Genomic DNA, 20,517 nt, shown 5'->3' on the forward strand with positions numbered 1-20,517 from the left:
ACTTCAATGGTACGATTTCAAACTAAGTCAGCTCTATTATTATTAGAGAACTATGAAGCCATCATCCAGAGGTTTACTGGTTTTCTTAGTCCTATTTCTCCCGTGCTGTGCTGGTTCCCCGCATGGAGTCAACTGCTTAGTCTCGGTAAAGGAAAATCAGAAAATATGGCCGAGCCTCCGAGGTCAACCGCTCCGAGCGGAGAAGTTTTGATGAGAGTAATCCCAACCCCATCCATCCCCTCACACCTCAACTAGCACGATCGCTGCCGTGATTCAGGGAAGACGTGCCTCTCAGCATTGATGTTACTACGACACGCTGCCCCCCGGTTACCGACACCGCTGAGCTGGTTCTCGCGGTCTGCCCGAGCGGCAATGCCTTTGCGCGCCAAGGTGACCAACCCAGCTTTTGCCGGGCATGCTAGGGTAAGACGAGATGAAGAATACTTCAAAGTGACTGTGCTGACTCTGGCAGATGTCGTCAACTGTCCCCGAGATCCCTAAGGAACTGCCGGACGACGACCCGGACGATGTCCTCTTCAACTCCCTCTACGGCGTCCGATCAATCGAGCTCAATCGACCCTCGAAGCTCAATTCGTTGAATGCGTCCATGGCGCGGAAGATCGTTCCCAGGCTTTTGGTATATAGAATCTTGTCCTCGAACTGTGCTTTTGGCAAATACTAAGCAATTGAAACAACAGGAATGGGAAAAATCTCAACTGGCCAATATCATCATCATGCATGGCGCTGGGACCAAGGCTTTCTGCGCTGGTGGAGACGTGGCAGCCCTCGCCCAGCAGAACAAGGAAGGCCCCGAGGGCCAGCAGAAATCGACGGACTACTTCGCGCTCGAATACCAGCTGGACCACCTGATTGCGACCTACAGCAAGCCCTACGTGGCCGTCATGGACGGGATTACCATGGGCGGTGGCGTGGGCTTGAGCATCCACGCTCCATTCCGGATTGCAACGGAGCGCACTGTCTTCGCCATGCCCGAGACCACCATCGGTTTCTTCCCAGACGTCGGCGGCTCTTTCTTCCTCCCGCGTCTGGACGGTGAGATTGGGACTTATCTGGCCCTCACGTCGGAACGGTTGCTCGGGGTCCAGACGCTGTATGCCGGAATCGCGACGCACTACCTCCACTCGAGCGTCCTGGGTAACTTGACCGCTCGACTGGCCGAGCTGGTCTTCAGGGACTATGCCAGTCTCCCGGAGCGTCTCGATCTGGTCGACAAGACCATCGCCGAATTTTCCACCGGGTTGCCGTCGCAGGAGCAGGAGCCGATCCTGTTCCGGGGACCGTTCCGCGACGCGATCGACCGATGCTTCAAGTACAACACCGTGGAGGAGATCATCAAGGCTCTCGAGAACGAGACGGAGATGGAGGAGTGGGCGCAGAAGACCCTGAAGACGCTGTCGATGCGCTCGCCGACCTCGCTCAAGGTGACGCTCCGCCAGCTGCGTCTGGGCAAGAAGTGGGGGATTGCAGACACCTTCCGGCGGGAGCACCAGATCGCGGCGAAGTTCATGCGCCATCCAGACTTCGTCGAGGGCGTGTCCGCCCGACTCCTCACGAAGCCTCCGGCCCAGCCGAAATGGCAACCGGACCGCCTCGACGCGGTGACGAACGAGGACGTCGACGCCTTCTTCTCGATCCCGGACGGCCAGGAGAAACTGCCCTTGTTCAACAACAATAACTACACGCAGTACCCGCATGCGCATTACGCGCTGCCCAGCGAGGCGGAGATCGAGAAGTTCGTGCGCGACAACTCCAAGTCCCGCGCAGAGACGGTCAACGAGTTCGTCAAGAAGTGGGGACACAAGGAAGGGGTGCGCGAGAAGGTGGCTGAGGTGCTGGCCCGACGGACAGTGAAGACGAATGAGGGGTTGCGATGGATTGAGAAGGAGTGAGCAAGTAAGAAGTGAACTGATTCATTATTCTTTGGCTGGGGTTTGATGAATGCCATTGTATCACATTGCATTGTATCAGATTACGTTACTTTTCGAGATATACTGTATTTCTCCTACTTTTTCCAATCAGACAATGTCCTATCTACATGATGGCAGAGACATAAAGGCGGTAAAAAAAAAGTTAACTGTTTCTTTAGCTTCCTTCTCATTGATGAGATGCGTCCCTGTCTCGACCTACCTGGCTTGACTGGCTGAATAGTGTTCTAGGCTATATACACTTAGGTTCTCGTTGGAAGGGAGTAGGTAGTATTTTCTTTGGTGAACGACATGCTATTTTATCTGTCTGCTTGAGATCGGATCATCCTGAAAGGCTATCTCTATCTATAACGTTGAAATCAAAATCAAATTGGTATTATTATTATTATCATCGTTTCTCTTCTTCAGCTATCTTATCAAAAGGTCTGTTCAAAACGCCAACACCCAAGCATCCCCAATCCTCTCATTCGACTCCCCCAGTCCGCCCTGCACCAGGATTTTATTCTCGTCAACCGTGTCGGCAGCGAACCAGCCTCTGGCAGCAGGGCTTTCGCCCTGGACGTCGACTTCGTGCCACGTCTGGCTGGCCAGGTCGAATAGCCACACGTCGCTCAGCATCTTCCCTGCGCCTTGGTGGCCCAAAGCGCTGGGATCGCGCTCGCCGAAGAGCGTCACCAGGCCTGTCTTCCGCTTCCCGTCTGCACTGGTAGTGATATGAACTGCAAGCAGGGCGCTGACGCTCCGCGGCGCGGGACCAGCCCGGCCGTCGGGAGGGTACTGTAGCGATGTCCAGGCGTTCGTCTCAGGCGTGTATACGTCCAGACTACCGCCCTGCTCCGTTTTGCCGTCGAAGCCGTTCATCCGGTACAGCTTGCCCTCTGCAAAGGCGATCGAGGGCCCTCCGCGCGGCGGATCCGGTGCCGGGGCGAGTTCCCTCCACTCGCGCGTCGCCAGATTGAACGCCCAGAGGTCCGACAGGCGGCCCTTCTCGGGACATCCGGCGTGGACGTAGAGAGTGTTGAGCCCGTCGTTGGTCATGCAGTGATAGCTGCGTGCGGGGGGATATGCTGTCCCTGCCGCAGGTTCAATGCGCGTCCAGGTTGTGCTGGACGGGTCGAATTCCCAGATTGAGCCGTGCTCCTCGACGGGCGTCATAGCGACGCCTCCGCGGCCGGAGAAGAGGTAGATCTTGCCGTTGAGGGCGGTGGAGGCGGAGCCGACGCGAGGAGATGGAGACGGAGATGGACTTGATGTGGCAGGTTTGGTAGAGAGAGTGGCTTTGATTTCTTTGTCTGGAAGATTGTTAGCTTAACTTGTTTACGTTTGATAGAAGACAAGTAAAGAAGGAAAATAATATCAGTGATATATCTCCCATAACTGGATTTCTCATGGTCGATTCCATCTGACAGCAAATAAGTGTGGCAGGTGACAGTGATGGTTATATTATAACAGACAAAAGAAAAGAAATTATGCAGACCGGTAGATATGATATCACATGATACGGTTATTATAAGCATACATACCTAGCTCAAGCACATGGACATCATTATCCCGGGGCTCTCGCGGCCGCAGCTCGCCACCAAAGACGTACGCTCGACCATCGACCACGGACAGCACTTGGGATGATCGTTGCAGGATCTCCTCGGCATCAACGGCCTTGTGCCATGTTGCGGAGATGGTCATGTTCGTTGCGATGTGAGGTATGGCAAGCAAGCTGTTGTTTGGTTGTGCGCAGATACTGCTAACCTAGTGCTGTTGAGATCCCTAATAGGGTTCTACAAGGCGAAACAGTCATTCAATTGACCATAGATAGAGTTAGTATAATTTGTGTATCTTTTTATACTGCTCGCATTGATGGCGTTCAGTTCCCACCACGTGGGTATGGTATGGTGAGGTGAGAGGACCTTGTGCGCCTGCGGGGCTTCGAGGTTGTTGGCACTTAGCCAAGCGGAAGGTACAGTACATACACAATAGACAGACAACGTCAACTGAGTGATTTTGTCAGGGGGCCCAAATTGAGACTGTATTGGGGCCAGACAAGGACTTGGGGTCTTTTGGACACCTAGCAGTATTAGAAAGTTTCGTAAGTTACCTTTGGAGTCAACACACAAAATCCCACCACCTTCAGAATTAGCACCTTCACATCCACATTTCATGAAGAAGGGGGAAAAAAAGATTGGAAACCAGGACAATTAGAAAAACAAAAAAAGAACAAAAAAGAACTCCCTTGCCGGGAATCGAACCCGGGGCTATCGTGTGAAAGACGATGATGTTAAACCACTACACCACAAGGGAAATCACGTGACGAACGCATCCCATCTGACCAACAGCGGGGATTCATCGTTACTGTGGAGGGCAAACAGTGGAATATAGCGGACGGGAGCATCTGGTCATATGACCAGATGTCTTGGATCTTTTTGTTGTGTAGAGTTAATAATCCCAGCCCGCTAGGCAATAATACAGGCACCCGTGCCGCCTGGGCGAAAAATTATAAAAATTAAGATGACTAATTTAGACAATAAATTTCTACAGTATAAAATATGGGCATTGAATGGTACGGAGTAGTCCGGAATAAAAAATGAAAATAAAATATAAAAGCTATATCTACGGGGGTAAGTCTAATTAAAGTGCACAATACCAAAAATGGACTTTACTCTGCCTCCCGTGGTGTCTGCTGGGACTGCCCTTAAATCCTAATAGCAAACCGGATGTCAATGGTGTTTAATTTGGGGGGAAGAGTATAGTAGGTAGGTAGGTACGAAATGAAATGAAGTACTCCGTACTACTACTGTAGGTGTCGGGATAGCCCATCCAAAAAAGGAAACAACCTGATGTCAACTTTTTCGGCACATTATTATTATTTGCTGTCGTGCTGTCCTACTACTGTGGTACATACATTCATACATTCATATATATAGTTCAACCTGTGTCACCGGCCTCAGGACCAATAAGCAAGCGTTAGTTGCATTGCGTTGCGTTGCGTTGCGGTATTTCTTTCTTGACGGAGAAAAGCGATCCGTGTGGGCTGATCTGTAGCCTACGTTGCAACTTCAAGGTTGACTTTCGGAGGACAGGACCGGTTTTCAGGCGAATTTGACAAGCGGAATTCTGCAGCTATATGGATACTCCATATACTCCGTACCTAACAGGTATGTAGATCTATTGAGCACACTTCAGTACCATTATCACGTGATACTCAGTGAGCGCTTTTTTTTTTTCAGTTATGTAACCAGTCCAGAACACCCTCGTTTAAAGTAATAATAATATAATATTCATATTCAAGCAGTCTATATACTTACATATGTTCGTTCATACTAGGCACTGCATACTGAACTTTCCTTCCATCTCCTAGGAGAAAGTTCGAAAAATGGCGCCAAACCAAAACCACGGGCAGCCGGAAGTCGAACCAAACTCAGGAGGAGCAGAAGAAGAACACGACTCCCCTGAAGATCCTCTTCTGGGTAGAAGAAGAACAAGAATGGAATCTGAATGTGAACCTGAACCTGAATCTGAATTTCATGAAGTTTCGTGTGCATCAACCGGTAGTGGAGAGGATCTTCCTCCTGCTACCACTCCTACTAGCAGTAATACTGGACGAGGGACTCGACTGACGACAAGGCTCTACGTGTCACACTTCCTTTCAACATGGAGCGCGCGCATGTTCGAGTTTGGCGCCGTCCTCTTCCTCGTCTCCGTCTTCCCCGAGACGCTGCTCTACACGTCTGTCTACGCGCTGGTGCGGTCGCTGGCCGTGGCCCTGCTGTCGTCGTGGCTGGGGGCGCGGATCGATCGGTTGAATAGGTTGACGACGTTGCGGCTGTCGATTGGTATGCAGCTAGCTAGCTGACTCATTGATCGATTATTTGATTATTCAGAACTGACAATATCAAGTCTGGCAGAGAATCCCCGTCGCACTGTCTTGTGTGTGCTTTATTCTTCTCCTGCCCCCATCCCTATCGGCTGAAAAGGGTGCTGGATCAGCGCTTGTGCCGGTCTTGTTCACCGTCGTCGTCGCTCTGGCCTGTGTCGAGAAGCTGGCGTCGGTTGCCAACACTGTGTCCGTGGAAAGGGACTGGGTTAGTGACTTAATTACCTTAGATATTCTATTGATGTTACGTTCAGGAAACTAACGTGCTCCTTACAGGTCGTGATCATTGCGGAAAGCCTGAAAATTCCAAGGCAAGGTTGGTATCTATCTATCTATGTACACTTCTATTTTATTTCTTCTTGCTAACGAGATCCAGACTTGAATGCCTCGATGCGCCGCATCGATCTCTTCTGCAAGCTTTTTGCCCCAGTGTTCATCTCCCTCATAGACAGCTTTTCGACCAAGGTGGCCATCTGGACCGTGTTTGGGCTCAATGCGTCCTGGGTGGTGATTGAATACGTTGCAATTGCGCAGGTAAGTTATATTCACCTGATCCACATCTGACGCATGGCTAATACTGCTCAGGTATACAATGCAGTCCCTGAGCTGGCCAGAAGAGACCCTCCGTCGTCATCCGGCGAGGAGGTCCCGCAGACAAATGAGCAGCACGAACAAGTGCAAGACTCTTCTGCCATCGTGCGCTATGTGCGAAACATGGCCGCTCCATGGCGAGACTACGTCACGAGTCCTGTCTTCCTCGCCTCGTTTGCGCTGAGCCTGCTCTACCTCACCGTGCTGTCCTTTGCCCCGCAGATGATCACCTACCTGCTCCACACGGGCTTCACCTCTCTCGAAGTCAGCTGCATGCGGATTGGGGCTGTTGCATCCGAATTGGCCGGCACCTGGGCGGCGCCTGTGGCCATGCGTCGGATCGGGCCTGTCCGCGCTGGGCTGTGGTTCATCAACTGGCAATTCGGCTGCTTGGCCGCCGCCGCAGCGGGATTCGTTTTCTTCGACTCCAGCAACGCCGGCAACGCCAGTCGTCTTGTGGCCGTCAGCCTAGTTGTCGGGGTCGCTCTGAGTCGTGTGGGATTGTGGGGGTTCGATCTGTCGGTGCAATATCTCGTGCAGGAGGTAAGTCACGTCCAAACAAACCCATTTCAGTCATCCATCCTCCCGCAAGAACATAGTCGGACTTCATGCTGATCCTGCTCCAGGAAACAAGCCCTTCCATCCGCGCCCGCTTCTCATCCACCGAAATGGCCCTGCAAAACATCTTCGAACTCATCTCCTTCATGCTGACAATCATCTTCCCCCGCCCGGAGCAATTCAAGTACCCGGTGCTCATCAGCTACGGCGCCATCGGCACGGCGGCAATCTCGTATGCGGCGTATGTGAGGAAGGAGAGGGGGCACCTCGTGCATTTGTCCAAGTTGTGTCTGGGAGGAGGTAGTGACAATGACAAGACGCTCTTCTCTGCGTTTGCGAGGAGTTGGAGGAGGAATAATGGGTATGAACATCTGGTGTGATGATCATCGAGCGTATAGTATATATCCGCTTGTATAGCTTTGTTTCTGTTCCTTCTCGAATAAAATCTCTTTTTTTTTTGTCTTCGTGCGTTCACAGCGAAGTGGGCCGGTCTGTACTGTACTCGCAGGGCTACTCTAATGTACATACAAGTTGCGTGATATCAGGATATTCCCTCCGGGATATCACATCACGTCGTCATCATCATGATGATCAACCAAAAATCGAATTATCTACATGTTCATATAATGATGAAAAAATCCCGAAACAGCTCCCGCCGCACACACTTGCTGTCCGCCGACGTCTTCGATTCGTCCTGCCGCCGCGTCATCTCCTCCAGTAGCAATAGCGCCTTGGCTGCGTTAGGGTGGCGCTGATCCTGATCTACCGCAGCAGCAGCTGTCAATACAATCGGGTGTCCATTCTGGTGGCTGGCCATCCGACGCATCTGCTCCATGATCCACCCTCGCTGAGAGACGCTCCCCTCTAGCCCTGCGATGAAGAGCGGCCAGAGGAAGCTATCCGGGAGGATGCCACGATGGTTTTCACTCGCACTGTCCAGCTCGATGGACGCCAACCGGATGATGCGATCCACCGCGCCGCGGACACGGTCGGTGCGCGGGTAAATGGCGAACGCCACGCGGTGGAGGTAGATGAAGTTGGTAAGGAAGTTGGCGACGTACTGGCTGAAGATGCGGCAGATCTGGCGCGCGAGAGCCGGGGCCAGGGTGTCGTCCAGCTTGTCTGGGCGCTCGTAGACGTCTAGGACAGCAGGACGGGAGTTCCAGAGCGCTTCGAGGTCGGCGCCGACTTGGTGCGCGATCTGGAGGACCTCGAACTCGTCTGTTAGGGTGCCGCGACTGCGGTGGTGCAGGTCGATGCGGACGATGCGGCGGATGACCTGTTGCGCTTTGACGAAGAAGCGGAATACGGGTCCAACGATGGCGTCGTAGACCAGGAAGGTTGGATCGGCGAAGAGCTCGTTGACTGCTTTTTCTGCGGGGGACGCTTGTTGTTTGTCGGGGGGATCTGCATTGTTGTGCTCGACGGACGTAGACAAGTCGCCCAATTCTTCAAGGGGATCGCCCTCGCGGCCGGCGATGAGCGATTTGACGTCCAGGAGAGAAATCCACGAGACTATCAACTGAGCGAACCCTCTCCAGGAGGTGGTCTTGCGGGAGAATTTCTTTAGCAGTAGATATGCCGAGTGAAGCCAGGAAGTTCCGGGGCGACTCAAGTCTGGAGTGGACGCTAGCTATATACATATGTAGGATTATGGTCAGGCAAATTTCATCCAGAAGATAGACAGGTGGCATACCTCAGCCAGCATCAACAAAAACACCGTCGCAAAGACCTTTTCGAGCGCTCTGTCGCCAACATCCTCCATGAGAGACGATTGCACCTCTGCACTGGCCAGGCGATAGTACGCAGGCGCCGCAGTCCATCTCCTCCCTTCCATTCGCGATTTGTGAACGTCCGCGTAGCAGCACACGGCGTTCATCAGTGCGTGGGACTCGCGTGCCAGAGCCAGCATGGCCGGCCGGACGAACTTCCATTCCATGTCGAAGGGCGCGTAGATGACGGGGGGTGCGCCGACGAGCAGGAAATGCTGCAGTAGTTGTTCTTCGTAGACCACCATCGACTGATCAGGTCCTGCGGACGGACTTGATGAGTCATTCACGCCAAATGTGTGGTCGTTAAAGTCAACACAATGAAGTGTCAAATTCATGTCCTGTCGAGTTCCATCATCACCATTACTGCTGGCGCCGTTGGTGGCTGCCAATTCCACCAGCAGAGATGCTGCCGGCTCGTCGTTGGCAGTCAACGTCTCGTGGTGCAGGTTCAGGTTCAGGCCCTTCTGCCTCTGCTGCAGTTCCGACGTAATGCCTCCGATGAAGTTGTTGATATCAAAGGCCGTCTCTGCTGGAAGTTCCGAGTAGCCGTTTGTAATGGCCGGAAAGATGCCTTCTGCTGCACTGTGTCCTTCCGCCCGCAACACCGTCTCGAAGAACGTGGCATCGGGGGAGTATGGCGCAGCATCAGGAACTCGCATCTTCTCGACTCGTTGGCGCGTCGAAGCTGTCGAAACTTCCAAGGCAGATTTATACGCACACTTCAGCCGCAAGCGCGTGCAATGCCTGCACACGGGTTTCATCTCGTCGCAGCGGACTTTGCGACGGCGGCAGGTCAGACAGCCCGTCTTTCGCCGGGGGCCAGACCTGCCCAGTCCGCGGGCCTGTTGCCTCTGTCAGCCAGGATACAGGCATGATAGAAGGAAGAAGACTGTTCGCACCTCCATGTTGACATGGCCTGGCCACGCATTGGCGAGGATTCTTATGGTTCAGGAGTAGAGCTGCTGGAGTCTTAATCAATTTAAATCGATTAGTTGATTTCCTTGGGTTAGCTCGCACGAAACAGACCCCGCACTGCCTGTTTCAATTGCGTTGCCTTACTTTGCCCCGCTCAGAATTGAGCCTCATTATTGGACGGGACAGAAGTAGAAGTATACGGAGGATGCAACTTCCTTTTAAGGAAAGCAAGTGCAATTTACTTTATTCTGATTCTTATCCCGGTTACTATCAGATGATTAATCTAATTTTTACTCTAGTTTTTCTCCTAATTCTCCTCCTAATAAGCCTTACAGCACTTACTTCACTTGACTGGTTTGAATTTTAAAGAGAAAATATTAAATACCTGCCTGAGCCTGTTCTATGCCTGGGACTCTTAGCCCCCAGACCTACCTACTATATAAGCATTTTTTATTATCTACTTCCTGGGTGGGCTTCTCACTCATATTCCTTATGATATTATCTTCACTATATTTTCTTGTATGAGGTAGTATATTTATTATCTACTTTCCACTGTCCAGGTGGGCTCCCTACCTATCTATATTCCTTGTCATTCCATATTCTTTTCCATAATTCTTGCCATATCTATCCCTTACTGATATTTGTCTCCCTCACCGAAGAATGCACCTTGGTAACATATGACTTTATACCAATGTGTAACCACTTTGCCAATTTATATCTCTCTTGATAGGTAATTGGGGGTGAACAGACTCCATGACTTGTTTTTTACAACCACGTATGTACAGAAGTACATACGTGACAGCGTGCAAAACGGAAGTTGAAATTTTTATAATAGAGTGATGAAGTGATACTTCAATCCGTCTTGTTCACAGTCCAGGAAAGACAAGACGTGTTACAGTCCTACGGATCCCACGGCCCCTGCGCCCGCTGCCCCGTCAGCAGCACAGGATCTGCATCCTCCCGAACAAGGAGGACGTCTTCATGCCGGACACCGAATTCGTGGACGAGATAGATCCCCGGCTCGGATGTGAAGGTCATGCCGGCCTCGAGGATAGATCGGACGTTGGCTTTGTTCATGTAGGGGCTTTCGTGGGCTAAAAACAGATCAACATATGTCGTTCGTGATGATTTTAGGGGCACTGCTTCTGTATGATTTTAGAGATGTCGACTCACCCTTGATCCCGATACCATGGCCGACACGATGCGTGAAGGTGTCGCCGTATCCAGCGCGCGTGATGACGTCTCGCGCGGCGATGTCCACGCTGGCGGCTGTCGCGTTGGCACGCAGCTGATGTAGTGATTGTGTTTGGGCTTCGAAAACGATGTCCCAGACCTAGATGATATTAGTATGGTTCTACATTCAGAATAGAACAGAGAAGGACTGACATCGAGCTTCTTTTTTAATTCAGCTGACAGATTGTCTCGATCGATGGGCTTTTCCAGAAAAGGGGGGAAGAAAGTCCGACAGATGTCGGACGAGTAGCCATAGAGATGTGCACTGACGTATCGTTGTCGTTCAGCTTGATATTCAAGAGTAAAAGTAACTAGACTAGACGACTGGTCTTACCCCACATCGATCAGGACAAAAGTCTCTGCTTCTAGGACCTTGGACCCGTTCGTGCCCCCGTGCGGGTTGGCTGCATTTTCATCTAGTAGTATCCAAATTAGGAAATTAAAATCAGGGTCTGAATGTGGGCAAGATTGCACCCACCGAACAAGACGATATCAAAGAATGGCTCCATCCCGGCCGCGCGAAGAGTATTATCCAGAACCTCTGCAATCTCGCTTTCTGTCAGACCGGGATAGAGACCTGTCAGTCGGACGTCAGAAATAAAACGAATTCAACTGAGATAAAACTAAACAAACACTTTCTCATCTGCCGCACCGCTTCGACCGTCCCCGTGTTGACCGCACGCAGAATCTCGATCTCCTCGTCGGACTTGATCTGTCGAACAGCCTCGACGCGGCCCTGCAAACCGACGACGTCGAATCCTTCTTCTCCAAGACCCCGTTGGATAAAGTCGCGCATCTCCTCGTCGACCATCAATCGGGGAGGTCTGTCGGCGGCAACAGCAGCAGCAAAGATGCCCGATTCCTTCAACGTTGTATATGGATTCCAGTGCTCCTCCCACGGGATAATCTGGATGGGCTCGGAGAAGGGCATATTGAGTAGATGGGCTCTCTCGGCCTCGAAGGACGGACAGAGAAAGCTGGTATTCGCCGTGACGATGCCGGTGGCTGGATCTTGATACGGCTGGACGATCATCAAGAATGGTCGCTCTTCCGGCTAAGTCAACATCAGTTTTGACTGTACTCCTCAAGAGCAGTTTATAGGAGGTGATTTGAGAAGAAATAAAGAAACAATACTTACCTCCCACACCTCCCACTCCGGCTGACTGACATTCGCATAGTATTTAAACGTGTAGCCCGGCTCGACGACAAACGCGTCGGCGCCATCGGCGACCAGGGCATTTGCCAAGCGATTGCGGCGCGATTCATAATGCGCCACAGAGGGCGGAGCAGCGCCCTCGAGGAAATAGAGGTCTGTGTCGAGCAGATTTTGGATGGAGCATTGCTGGAACTGTTGCAGATGGGGAGATGGAGAGGACAGTGGACGGAGAGGGAGACTGGGGGCGTAATGAGGAAGACGGTGAACGACGTGGGTGGTAGAAGGAGTTGGAGTTGGAGAGAAGATTGGTAGTTTCTATTCTCATGTAACCAGTCATTGGCGACAGAAGTAGAGGAAAAGTCGATATTTCTTTCTTCCTTTCTTTCCTGGTAGATGGTCTCTCCATCACACATAGGTACAACTTACCCCTCTCGATATAAAAGTCCACGAGGCAAAGAGCAAAACGGCAGCTGCGTACACAAGCAGCCTGACCCAATGCGATTTACGCTGCTCGAATTGAGCTTGTCGACTGCGAAGAGGTAGCATTGAGTGGTCGCGTTTGTTGAATAACTCCATGATGATGGCCAGGATGTAGCTCAGCTATTGCCCTCAGTGAGAGAGGGTAATAGTTCATAGATATGGATTCTTGGGGCGTCAGAGATAATGACCTTTATTTATTATCGCCTGCCGTATCTATCTTATCTATCAATCAATCTTGAGCTGTTTAGCTTCCCCGCATGATTGATAGATAAGCCGCTAATAAGATAACGACAGAATACGTCAACGAGAAAAGATCCAACAGCTAAAGGGTAGTTGTCATGGCATCTCTTTTTGGCTGAGTGGAAGATTTCTGATAGAATATACGCAGCATGAAGAGTACGGAGTGTACTAAGTTGAATTGCATCCTTTGTCGGGTATATGACGATGGATTGTATGTACCCACAGGTATACTGCTAGAACTGCTTCACCGTCCTTGTAAACCGCGGAGGCTTCCTCATGAATTTCTCCGGCTCGTCCCGCGCCCCCGGCTTCCAATAGTCGTACTCCATCCAGGCATTCTCAGGCATCTGCGCCTCCGTCGCCTCGATAAACTCGCCCAAACCCGGGTTCAGCGGGATGACGCCCGTCTCCAGCACGTACTGATCCCACAGCTTCAGCAGCTGCTTCAACCGGTCCGGCTCTGCCTCCGCCAGATCGTCGACTTCGCCGGGATCGCGCGCCAGGTTGTACAGCTGCCACCGTTCTGGCCCCTTGGGCTTGGGGATGTAGACGATCTTCCAGTCGCCGTACCGCAGGGCCGCGCGGCCACACGTCTCCCAGCCCTGGATGAAGTCCTTTTCGTGGATCCGATATGTCTGGCCGGTGGCCCAGGGGTAGAAACTCTTCCCACGCATGGGAACAACCTCGCGTCCCTGATACGTGGGTGCCGGGTGACGCACACCCGCCATCTCCAGAATCGTCGGCGCCAGGTCCATCACGGTCGCGAACTGATCCGTGATCCCCTTCGCGGACTCGACCACCTTCACACTCTTCGGGAACCGGGCCAGGAAGGGGACGCGCACCCCTCCCTCCGTTGTATACGCTTTGTACAGGCGAGAGGGCGCCGTCGCCGCCTGCGCCCAGCGAGGCCCGTACCAGATGAAGGAGTTGTAGTTGCCCAGGTTCTCGATGCTGTTGTCGTAGTACTTCTGCAGATGGGGCAGCACGCCGCTCTGCACCAGCGGATACGCCTCGTAGGCCGCCCCCTCGGCGCCGTTGTCGGACATGAAGCAGACAAACGTGTTGTCCAGCTCGCCGATGCTCTCGAGGTAGTCGACCACTTTGCCCACGTTGGCATCGATGCACTCGACCATGCCCGCGTAGACCTCCATGGCCCTCGACGACTTCTTCTTCTCCTCCGGCGTGTAGTCCTTCCAGTCCTTGACCTCCTCGGCGACGACGGGGTGCGACTTGACATCCTCCCTAATCATGCCCAGCTCCTTCAGCCGCTGGAGACGCTTCTCGCGGAGTACGTCGGGCCCCTCGTCGTAGACGCCGCGGTAATGGTCGATATATTCTCGGGGCGCCTGCAGGGGCCAGTGGGGCGCAGTGAAGGGCAGATAGGCGAAGAAGGGCCGCTCCTTGTTCTCCGGGGAATTGTGCCAGTCCTTCAGGTACTTGACCATCTTGTCCCCGTAGCCGTTGGACGAGTACCAGCCGTCGGGGAGCTTCTTGACGTAGTGGTCATCCTCCATGTGGAGCGCGATGTAGCTGGCCTCGATGAATGTAGGCGTCTCATCCTGGTCGCGCAGCTGGGGCTCGAAGCCGTAGTGGTTCGAGCAGGCGGGGAGGTGGGCGAACGAGCGCTCGAAGCCGCGCTTGAAGGGGGCGCGCTCGGGAGTGAGGCCCAGATGCCACTTGCCGGACATGAGGGTGTGGTAGCCGGCATCGCGGAGCAGCTCTGGCAGGGCGACGACGCGCTCGTTGAGGTAGCCTTCGTAGCCGGGCATCCCTCGCTGCGGCGCCGTGCTCATCTGCGAGCCTTTGGGGCCGTTCTGACCGGAGATGTTGGTCCATTCGATCAGGTTGCCCAGGCCGGCGATGTGATGGTCGGTGCCGGTCATGAGCATGGCACGAGTTGGTCTGTCGTCAGTCAGCAATGATATCAAAGATAGATGGGTATAGTGTTCACTCACGAACAGGCCGCAGCGGCATGGAAGTCGGTGAACCGGACGCCGCCATTCAGGGCAATCTTGTCGATGTTGGGCGTTCGAATCTCGCTGCCAAAGCATCCGACGTCGGAAAAGCCCAGGTCATCGGCGACCATGAGCAGGAAGTTAGGCCGTTTCGTGGCCATCTCGCGTATTGGAGTATGGATCAATGGAGATAGTTTGGTATCAAGATAACAACCACAGTTCTCCCACAGGAGCCTGCTGAGAGGAACAAGAAATCCAATTCACTCGACCCATTGTCCTGTCTTTATAGCCTGCTACCCCTCTCTGTTGTCTCTCATACTCTTGTCTGCGGTTTCATCAGTCATGTCCTTCCGGATTGGTTGATTCAGCTAGGGCTTAGGGTTGTCGCCCGTCGCCTGTCGGCTGTCGGCTAATTAGTGAGCACACTGTCCTAGCACTATTCTATTATTCCATCGATCGATGAGCTCGAATATATAATATATAAAAGATGAGAATCAGAGTATTGAATCTACAGCAGCAGAATTCCTGTTCCTGTCCCAGTACATACTCTGTCCTGGTCTTCACCATGACTCCCACTGCCCACTATTCCTGAGAGAGTAAGCACTCGTGAGTCGTGAACAACAAACTCAGAGAAGTATACGGAGACTAAATCCTATCTTGCGTCATTTCCCCACACTCTTGCGCCGTTGGTTATCCACCTGTGAGATGCGCTGATCGACTGTTTGACCAGGTGGGCCATCTCCGTCGGCTGTCGGCTAGCTGTCGTTAGGTAATGTTAGCAGGAGGACTCTCAAGACCGATTCCCTCGATAATCATCATCAAATATTACGATATTAATGGAATATTTCCTTCTGATACCTAGCTGATTATATTATGAAACTGGGATTCTCTTTGCGAGGGCTACTGCCTACCCTAGCCAATCGATGACGTACATACAGCTCTCTCGGACAGTCATGTACTGTTCCGTACTCCGTATTACCTACCTACAGAGTAGACCTACCTAGGTACCTGGTAGGTAATGAATAGTTAGTCCTGAAACAGTAGGTGAGCTCTACCACCCACCTGCATCTACCTCATCTGATGCGGTTGCCTCTTTCCATGGTGTCACCTGCCACTGCTACCTTGCAAAACTCCTCTTTCTTCAAACTGACAGCTATCCTCAATGTCACAGTTCGGAATCCCACACCATGGCTACTACTCACCCGGATGACTCTCCCAGCGGCTTCAGTGACGAAGACTTCATCATCGAGACTTATGACGACTATCCTTCCACCTTTTGCGACCTGGGGAACGAGAATCTTTTTCCGAAGTCGAAGTTTCCAATGTTTCGTGGAAGGGATACTCCTGCAGCACGCAACGCCTATGCGTTAATCGAACCGGCCCTCCTTCTCATGTTCGCGAATCATCATCCAATGCTGGGAATCTTTCGGCATCTTCGTCCGGCGTCGAGACCTAGGAATTCCAGAGGTATTGCTTGACACTGATGTGGAACTCACGCTATCGAAGGAGAAGAGTATTGGATGCATCAAAAATGCCATCCCCGAAATCGACTTCGACCCCGACATGCACCCCGATTCCTCCGCGCTTGCAGAGACGGCTCTGCGTCCGAAGACCACATCAGATCTTATTACGTTGGACTACAACCTCATCCGACTCTTAAAGGATCAAACTTCGAGCCACAGTCAGAAACTGGCAGGTCTGGTCTTTCTAGCAGTTTTACTTGGTCGTGAATTGGCCCAGTCTGGTCGTCCGGCCCACCGTATCTGATGGCGGGGCTGTGTTGGGCGACGTTCCTCCTCTTTGGCATCCTCAAAGGGCTGATCCTGGTGTTTGTGTCGTGCTGTCTGAAGGCAACGGCCGGGAAGACCCTGGAGCAGATCAACGCGATGTTTGATAATCACCAACACAGACACCAACATTGTTACCATCCTGTCCATTCCTTTTCCTTTATCCTAAGCTTGCTACTTGAAATGTGTATGTATTGTATTGCATGAGACTCGCGGATAGGGGTGGAGACTACCTAGTTTACGACCTGCGCGAGTATCAAAATGACGAACTGGATGGCTTTTAATTTAGATCTCTTCATTTCTCACTCGCCTCATGGTCATCTCGACCAGCAGTGACTAACTGACTACCATTACTAGGTACAGTCTAAGTCACTTTTGCCCTCTAAATCAGTTTACCACCCTAATAGCAATCAATCTGCAGCGAGCGGATAGACGCTCGAGAAACCAGAAAAGCAGCCACCGTAGTTGTTCAACTTGCGCCACTTTGAACGCCAGACATCATGTCATGCAGGTAGCAGTTGAAAGGCCCATTATAGTAATCATATAACATTTGTTTCAGGCCCAAACAAAACGCCGCCCATCATCGCCCACACAAAGGTCATCGTCGACTATTAAAGATAATAGATGATATTAAAAAAAAAAGGCACTGAAGAAGGCATGCAAGCAACGTCGGAACGAAACCGGTTCTGTTCCTCCTGCTTGTTTCTCGCTCACACATTGATGAGATCGTCGAAATTATCATCTGCCGAAAAGGCCATCGACGCTTCCGAGTCGCGACGGATCTGCTGCTCGAGAGTCGCCGCGGATGCCGAGGGATCCAGCTGCAGGGGATCATCAAACCCAAAGGACACACTTCCCCGAAGCGAGGATGGAGAGGTGCCTGGGTCAGCGGCAGTGGTGGCAGCAGCGGCGGCAGGGTTGGTGACCTCGTTAGGATCGCGGATCTCCGCGGTGTCGTTGTAGGTGATCTTCTTGACCATCTGCGCCAGGTGCAGCTTGATGGGCTCGTCCCCGCATTGGGCGTGCTTCAAGACCTCGTTCTTCAGGCCCAGAATCTCCGATCGCAGCCGGGCGATCTCGGCGACCAATTCCTCCTTCTTGTCGGACTGTTCCTTGTACCGCGTCTCGAGCATCATGGTGTGTTCTTTCTTCTTCTGCCGACACTTGCTCGCCGCCAACCGATTCCGTTCGAGGAACTTCTCTCGCTTCTCCCTCTCTTGCTTCTGGTCATCAGATTCCGCGCCGCTGCTGCTGGCGGCGGTGGTGGTCTTGTTATCGCGAACCCTGCGCCGCTTGGAGCTTCCATTCTGGTATGTCGAGGTCGGGTCACTGGGGCTCTTGCGGTGTCGCCCATCACTGCTGGTTGGGGTCTGGGTGTCATTCCACGAGTTGCTGCTCAGAGCCGTCAGCAGATCCCCCGACGGAGACGGTCCCTTGTCGTCCAGCGGTGGTGTCGGTTGGCCATTCCGAACCCGCGAGTTTTTCAGATCGCGTTCGAGGTTGGCATTTGCGAAAGTGGGTTCTGGTTTGGGGTTCCAGGTGGTTAACGATGGCGACATGGGGCTCAATCCCCAGATATGCTCGTCATCCTGGAGGGACAGGCCCAGGAAGTCCCCAGGGAAGGCCGGGCCGGTGTCGAAGGCGGGCGGAGCGGCCGTCACCGCATCGGCCGTGGTAAAGGCCGTTGCGGCTAGGGGGGATTGCTCGGCCAGCATATTGAGAGCAGACATGTGGACGGTGGGAGGTGAGGTATGCGAGATGAACGAATTCAGTTTGAAGGCGAAGAACAATGAAAGCCGCCTGGTTGTTTTGCAGCAGCGATAACGATCTCGACCCCGCTTGCGGTAGGAGCAATTCGGCCGCAGGGTATGACTCGAGTCAGGTTACTCAAGATGGATTATGCTGAGGATCGAGATTGCATGCAAGGATCATCGGAGGACTGCAGCTACAGGCCGTGTTTGTTGGGAATTCGAAGGCGGCTGGGGAAGAGGTTTTTTTTGGATGTTCTCGAACCAGGCAGGCACGGCCGAGGAGGGCGACACGGTGGGAAGCAACACGCAACGACCAAAGGCAGCAGGAGCGTGCCACGGGTGGGCGAAGGGGGAACAGCTTCCAGGCAAGGCAGGAACCGCGGGTTGCGGTGCGCCTCGGACAAGGTTATGGAAAGAGTCGGCTCGGTGGGTTGGACAACCGCAGCTGGCGGAGCTGTCCGGACTTGGACCGACAATGACAGGCAAGCTGCAGTGGCTGATGATGCAGAAAGAACCGTGTCGGCGCTTTCAATGGCCGGGGAAGATGGAGAGTGTGGCGCAAGAGAGTTGTATGGTGTTTGTTCAGTTGAGGTTTTCTTTGTTTGGGATGGATAGTAGGAATTAAATATTAAATATCGAGGATGGGATGGCCCTCAGGCTTGGACGACAGGAATCTACAGACCGGGTGGCCTTTTGGTATGTAAATATCAGGCCGGAGGGAGTGCTGTCGTTGTCGTCGTTGAAGCTGCTTCCCTGGAACGGAAATGTCGCAGCTCCACCGCTACACTACTCCATCATTGGGGCGGGGAAGAGAAGAGAATGGAAGCTTTGTAAGGGGCAGCAGAGGTGGATGGAAAGCTTTGGAAGACGGGGAACTGGAGAGCAAATAACACGAGCATCCAGACGAGCATCCCAGCAGGCTGCATCCGATACATCTCCATGTCAAAAAGAGAGTCGCAGCGCCCTCATTGGCCTGGGGAATTCAAGCCAGGCAGGGAAGACGCAGGAAGGGAGGGGACGTCAACGGAACCGTAGCAAGCTAGGATCTGGCCCGAGTTGTTTTCGAGCTGAGTCGCTGACATCACGACGGGTCCGGATCGACAGATGGCAGCGGGGACGGGCGAGTCTTGACAGGAGCAGAAAACCATGGAAGCCAGCCCAGCGGGTCCACTGGCCTCAGGCCGCAACTCGGCGTGCATCTTGCAAGTTCTGGCGTCTTGTTGGTCCAGACCTCGACCAAATCCGATTCCTAAACGGGAACGGGCGGGGCAGAGCGACGGTAGGTTTGGCCCCTGGCTGCGTTCCAGGCATCTTTCACGGTCTTCGACGCGTTGATTCGAGGGCCTTAACCGCCGCGGAGTCAGTCCCGGCGGAGGAACAAGAACGGTGGAAAAATAACGCGGTGGCAAGAAACCGGTAGGAGTGTACTCACAGGTACTTCATGCCAGCTACCATCAAGCGATGGATTGCGGGGGAGTACATGGCCGGATGTAGCGGAGTAGCGGCGAACGGACCAGCATCCCGCCCAGCAACAATCGGCCAATGGGATGGTGGCTTTTTTTTTCCGGGAATGTTTTCCATCCTCCGCCCTGATTGGCTGGATCTAGCACCACCGCCGCTGACGTTATCCTCTCCAGACTCGCAGTATATCTAATCGAGCTGCCCTTGATTGATTCAATTGCATTGAATCCTTTATTGCTGCCATTGAGACCTCCCATCTCAATGCTGCATTTGCATCACTATACAAACAATGGCCGTGCCCATTTCTCCAGTTGTTCGAAACGAAAACCCAAAGTTGGGATGATGATTGAGGTCATCTTCGAGAACTTTCCATCGAGGTTCAGATCCCTGTCTGTTTCAGATGGCCGAGAGACGGTTCTGACGGTTCCTAACTAGTTCGCGTCAAAATAAGACATTTTTGTTCCCAAAATAAGACATGCATGTCCGGCGCTTAGATTGTAAATTTCGAGTATGGTTAGTGCGGGACAATGGTTCGAACAACATTCCGCATCCGAAATCATACTACGGAGTATACTATATTCGATATCTGTCCTGCACGGATGCGTCGGAGAAAACTCGGTTACACTGTCATGCACATCACTACCTATTTGATCAGTCTAAGGAAAGAGTGGCTGGTAAGAGATTCTCAATCTGTCAAGGCAATTGGCTAGTTTAAGCTGTAGGCGGTCTAGAGATATAGCCCAGGTACAATGTCCATCCACCTGCCTAGTAGGTAGGTAGCAGATCCATCCATACTACTATCCA

General features: G+C 52.6%; 10 protein-coding genes and 1 non-coding gene across 11 annotated transcripts; 4 read left to right on the top strand and 7 right to left on the bottom strand.

Moving 5' to 3' along the window:
• Positions 1 to 372: 372 nt before the first annotated feature.
• On the top strand, positions 373 to 1,910 carry VTN77DRAFT_3828 (mitochondrial 37S ribosomal protein mS47; the record flags this gene model as incomplete). The annotated part of the gene is made up of 3 exons (XM_069419819.1): positions 373 to 423; positions 473 to 637; positions 699 to 1,910. 3 exons carry the CDS (start codon positions 373 to 375, stop codon positions 1,908 to 1,910), a joined length of 1,428 nt encoding a protein of 475 aa, XP_069278178.1.
• Positions 1,911 to 2,375: 465 nt separating this feature from the next.
• On the bottom strand, positions 2,376 to 3,629 carry VTN77DRAFT_3829 (uncharacterized protein; the record flags this gene model as incomplete). The annotated part of the gene is made up of 2 exons (XM_069419820.1): positions 2,376 to 3,238; positions 3,470 to 3,629. 2 exons carry the CDS (start codon positions 3,627 to 3,629, stop codon positions 2,376 to 2,378), a joined length of 1,023 nt encoding a protein of 340 aa, XP_069278179.1.
• Positions 3,630 to 4,168: 539 nt separating this feature from the next.
• On the bottom strand, positions 4,169 to 4,241 carry VTN77DRAFT_t73. The gene has a single exon. It is a non-coding gene; the product is annotated as a tRNA-Glu (tRNA).
• A 1,363-nt stretch (positions 4,242 to 5,604) lies between these two features.
• On the top strand, positions 5,605 to 7,343 carry VTN77DRAFT_3830 (uncharacterized protein; the record flags this gene model as incomplete). The annotated part of the gene is made up of 6 exons (XM_069419822.1): positions 5,605 to 5,773; positions 5,838 to 6,022; positions 6,091 to 6,130; positions 6,191 to 6,348; positions 6,400 to 6,948; positions 7,032 to 7,343. The coding sequence occupies 6 exons, from the start codon at positions 5,605 to 5,607 to the stop codon at positions 7,341 to 7,343; spliced, it is 1,413 nt and encodes a 470-aa protein (XP_069278180.1).
• A 239-nt stretch (positions 7,344 to 7,582) lies between these two features.
• VTN77DRAFT_3831 (uncharacterized protein) lies at positions 7,583 to 9,640 on the bottom strand (the record flags this gene model as incomplete). The annotated part of the gene is made up of 3 exons (XM_069419823.1): positions 7,583 to 8,596; positions 8,660 to 9,577; positions 9,635 to 9,640. 3 exons carry the CDS (start codon positions 9,638 to 9,640, stop codon positions 7,583 to 7,585), a joined length of 1,938 nt encoding a protein of 645 aa, XP_069278181.1.
• Positions 9,641 to 10,755: 1,115 nt separating this feature from the next.
• On the bottom strand, positions 10,756 to 11,392 carry VTN77DRAFT_3832 (uncharacterized protein; the record flags this gene model as incomplete). The annotated part of the gene is made up of 4 exons (XM_069419824.1): positions 10,756 to 10,983; positions 11,037 to 11,148; positions 11,218 to 11,299; positions 11,362 to 11,392. The coding sequence occupies 4 exons, from the start codon at positions 11,390 to 11,392 to the stop codon at positions 10,756 to 10,758; spliced, it is 453 nt and encodes a 150-aa protein (XP_069278182.1).
• A 71-nt stretch (positions 11,393 to 11,463) lies between these two features.
• On the bottom strand, positions 11,464 to 11,916 carry VTN77DRAFT_3833 (uncharacterized protein; the record flags this gene model as incomplete). Its single annotated transcript, XM_069419825.1, has 1 exon — positions 11,464 to 11,916. One exon carries the CDS (start codon positions 11,914 to 11,916, stop codon positions 11,464 to 11,466), a length of 453 nt encoding a protein of 150 aa, XP_069278183.1.
• A 1,076-nt stretch (positions 11,917 to 12,992) lies between these two features.
• On the bottom strand, positions 12,993 to 14,875 carry VTN77DRAFT_3834 (uncharacterized protein; the record flags this gene model as incomplete). The annotated part of the gene is made up of 2 exons (XM_069419826.1): positions 12,993 to 14,661; positions 14,715 to 14,875. 2 exons carry the CDS (start codon positions 14,873 to 14,875, stop codon positions 12,993 to 12,995), a joined length of 1,830 nt encoding a protein of 609 aa, XP_069278184.1.
• Positions 14,876 to 17,211: 2,336 nt separating this feature from the next.
• Positions 17,212 to 18,231, bottom strand: VTN77DRAFT_3835 (uncharacterized protein; the record flags this gene model as incomplete). Its single annotated transcript, XM_069419827.1, has 1 exon — positions 17,212 to 18,231. The coding sequence occupies one exon, from the start codon at positions 18,229 to 18,231 to the stop codon at positions 17,212 to 17,214; it is 1,020 nt and encodes a 339-aa protein (XP_069278185.1).
• A 138-nt stretch (positions 18,232 to 18,369) lies between these two features.
• On the top strand, positions 18,370 to 18,867 carry VTN77DRAFT_3836 (uncharacterized protein; the record flags this gene model as incomplete). The annotated part of the gene is made up of 1 exon (XM_069419828.1): positions 18,370 to 18,867. The coding sequence occupies one exon, from the start codon at positions 18,370 to 18,372 to the stop codon at positions 18,865 to 18,867; it is 498 nt and encodes a 165-aa protein (XP_069278186.1).
• Positions 18,868 to 18,898: 31 nt separating this feature from the next.
• On the top strand, positions 18,899 to 19,672 carry VTN77DRAFT_3837 (uncharacterized protein; the record flags this gene model as incomplete). Its single annotated transcript, XM_069419829.1, has 1 exon — positions 18,899 to 19,672. The coding sequence occupies one exon, from the start codon at positions 18,899 to 18,901 to the stop codon at positions 19,670 to 19,672; it is 774 nt and encodes a 257-aa protein (XP_069278187.1).
• Between the last annotated feature and the right edge of the window lie 845 nt (positions 19,673 to 20,517).

The sequence above is a fragment of the Rasamsonia byssochlamydoides genome, assembly GCF_041956645.1.
Source record: "Rasamsonia byssochlamydoides strain NRRL 3658 unplaced genomic scaffold VTN77scaffold_27, whole genome shotgun sequence".
Classification (NCBI taxonomy): Eukaryota; Fungi; Ascomycota; class Eurotiomycetes; order Eurotiales; family Trichocomaceae; genus Rasamsonia; species Rasamsonia byssochlamydoides.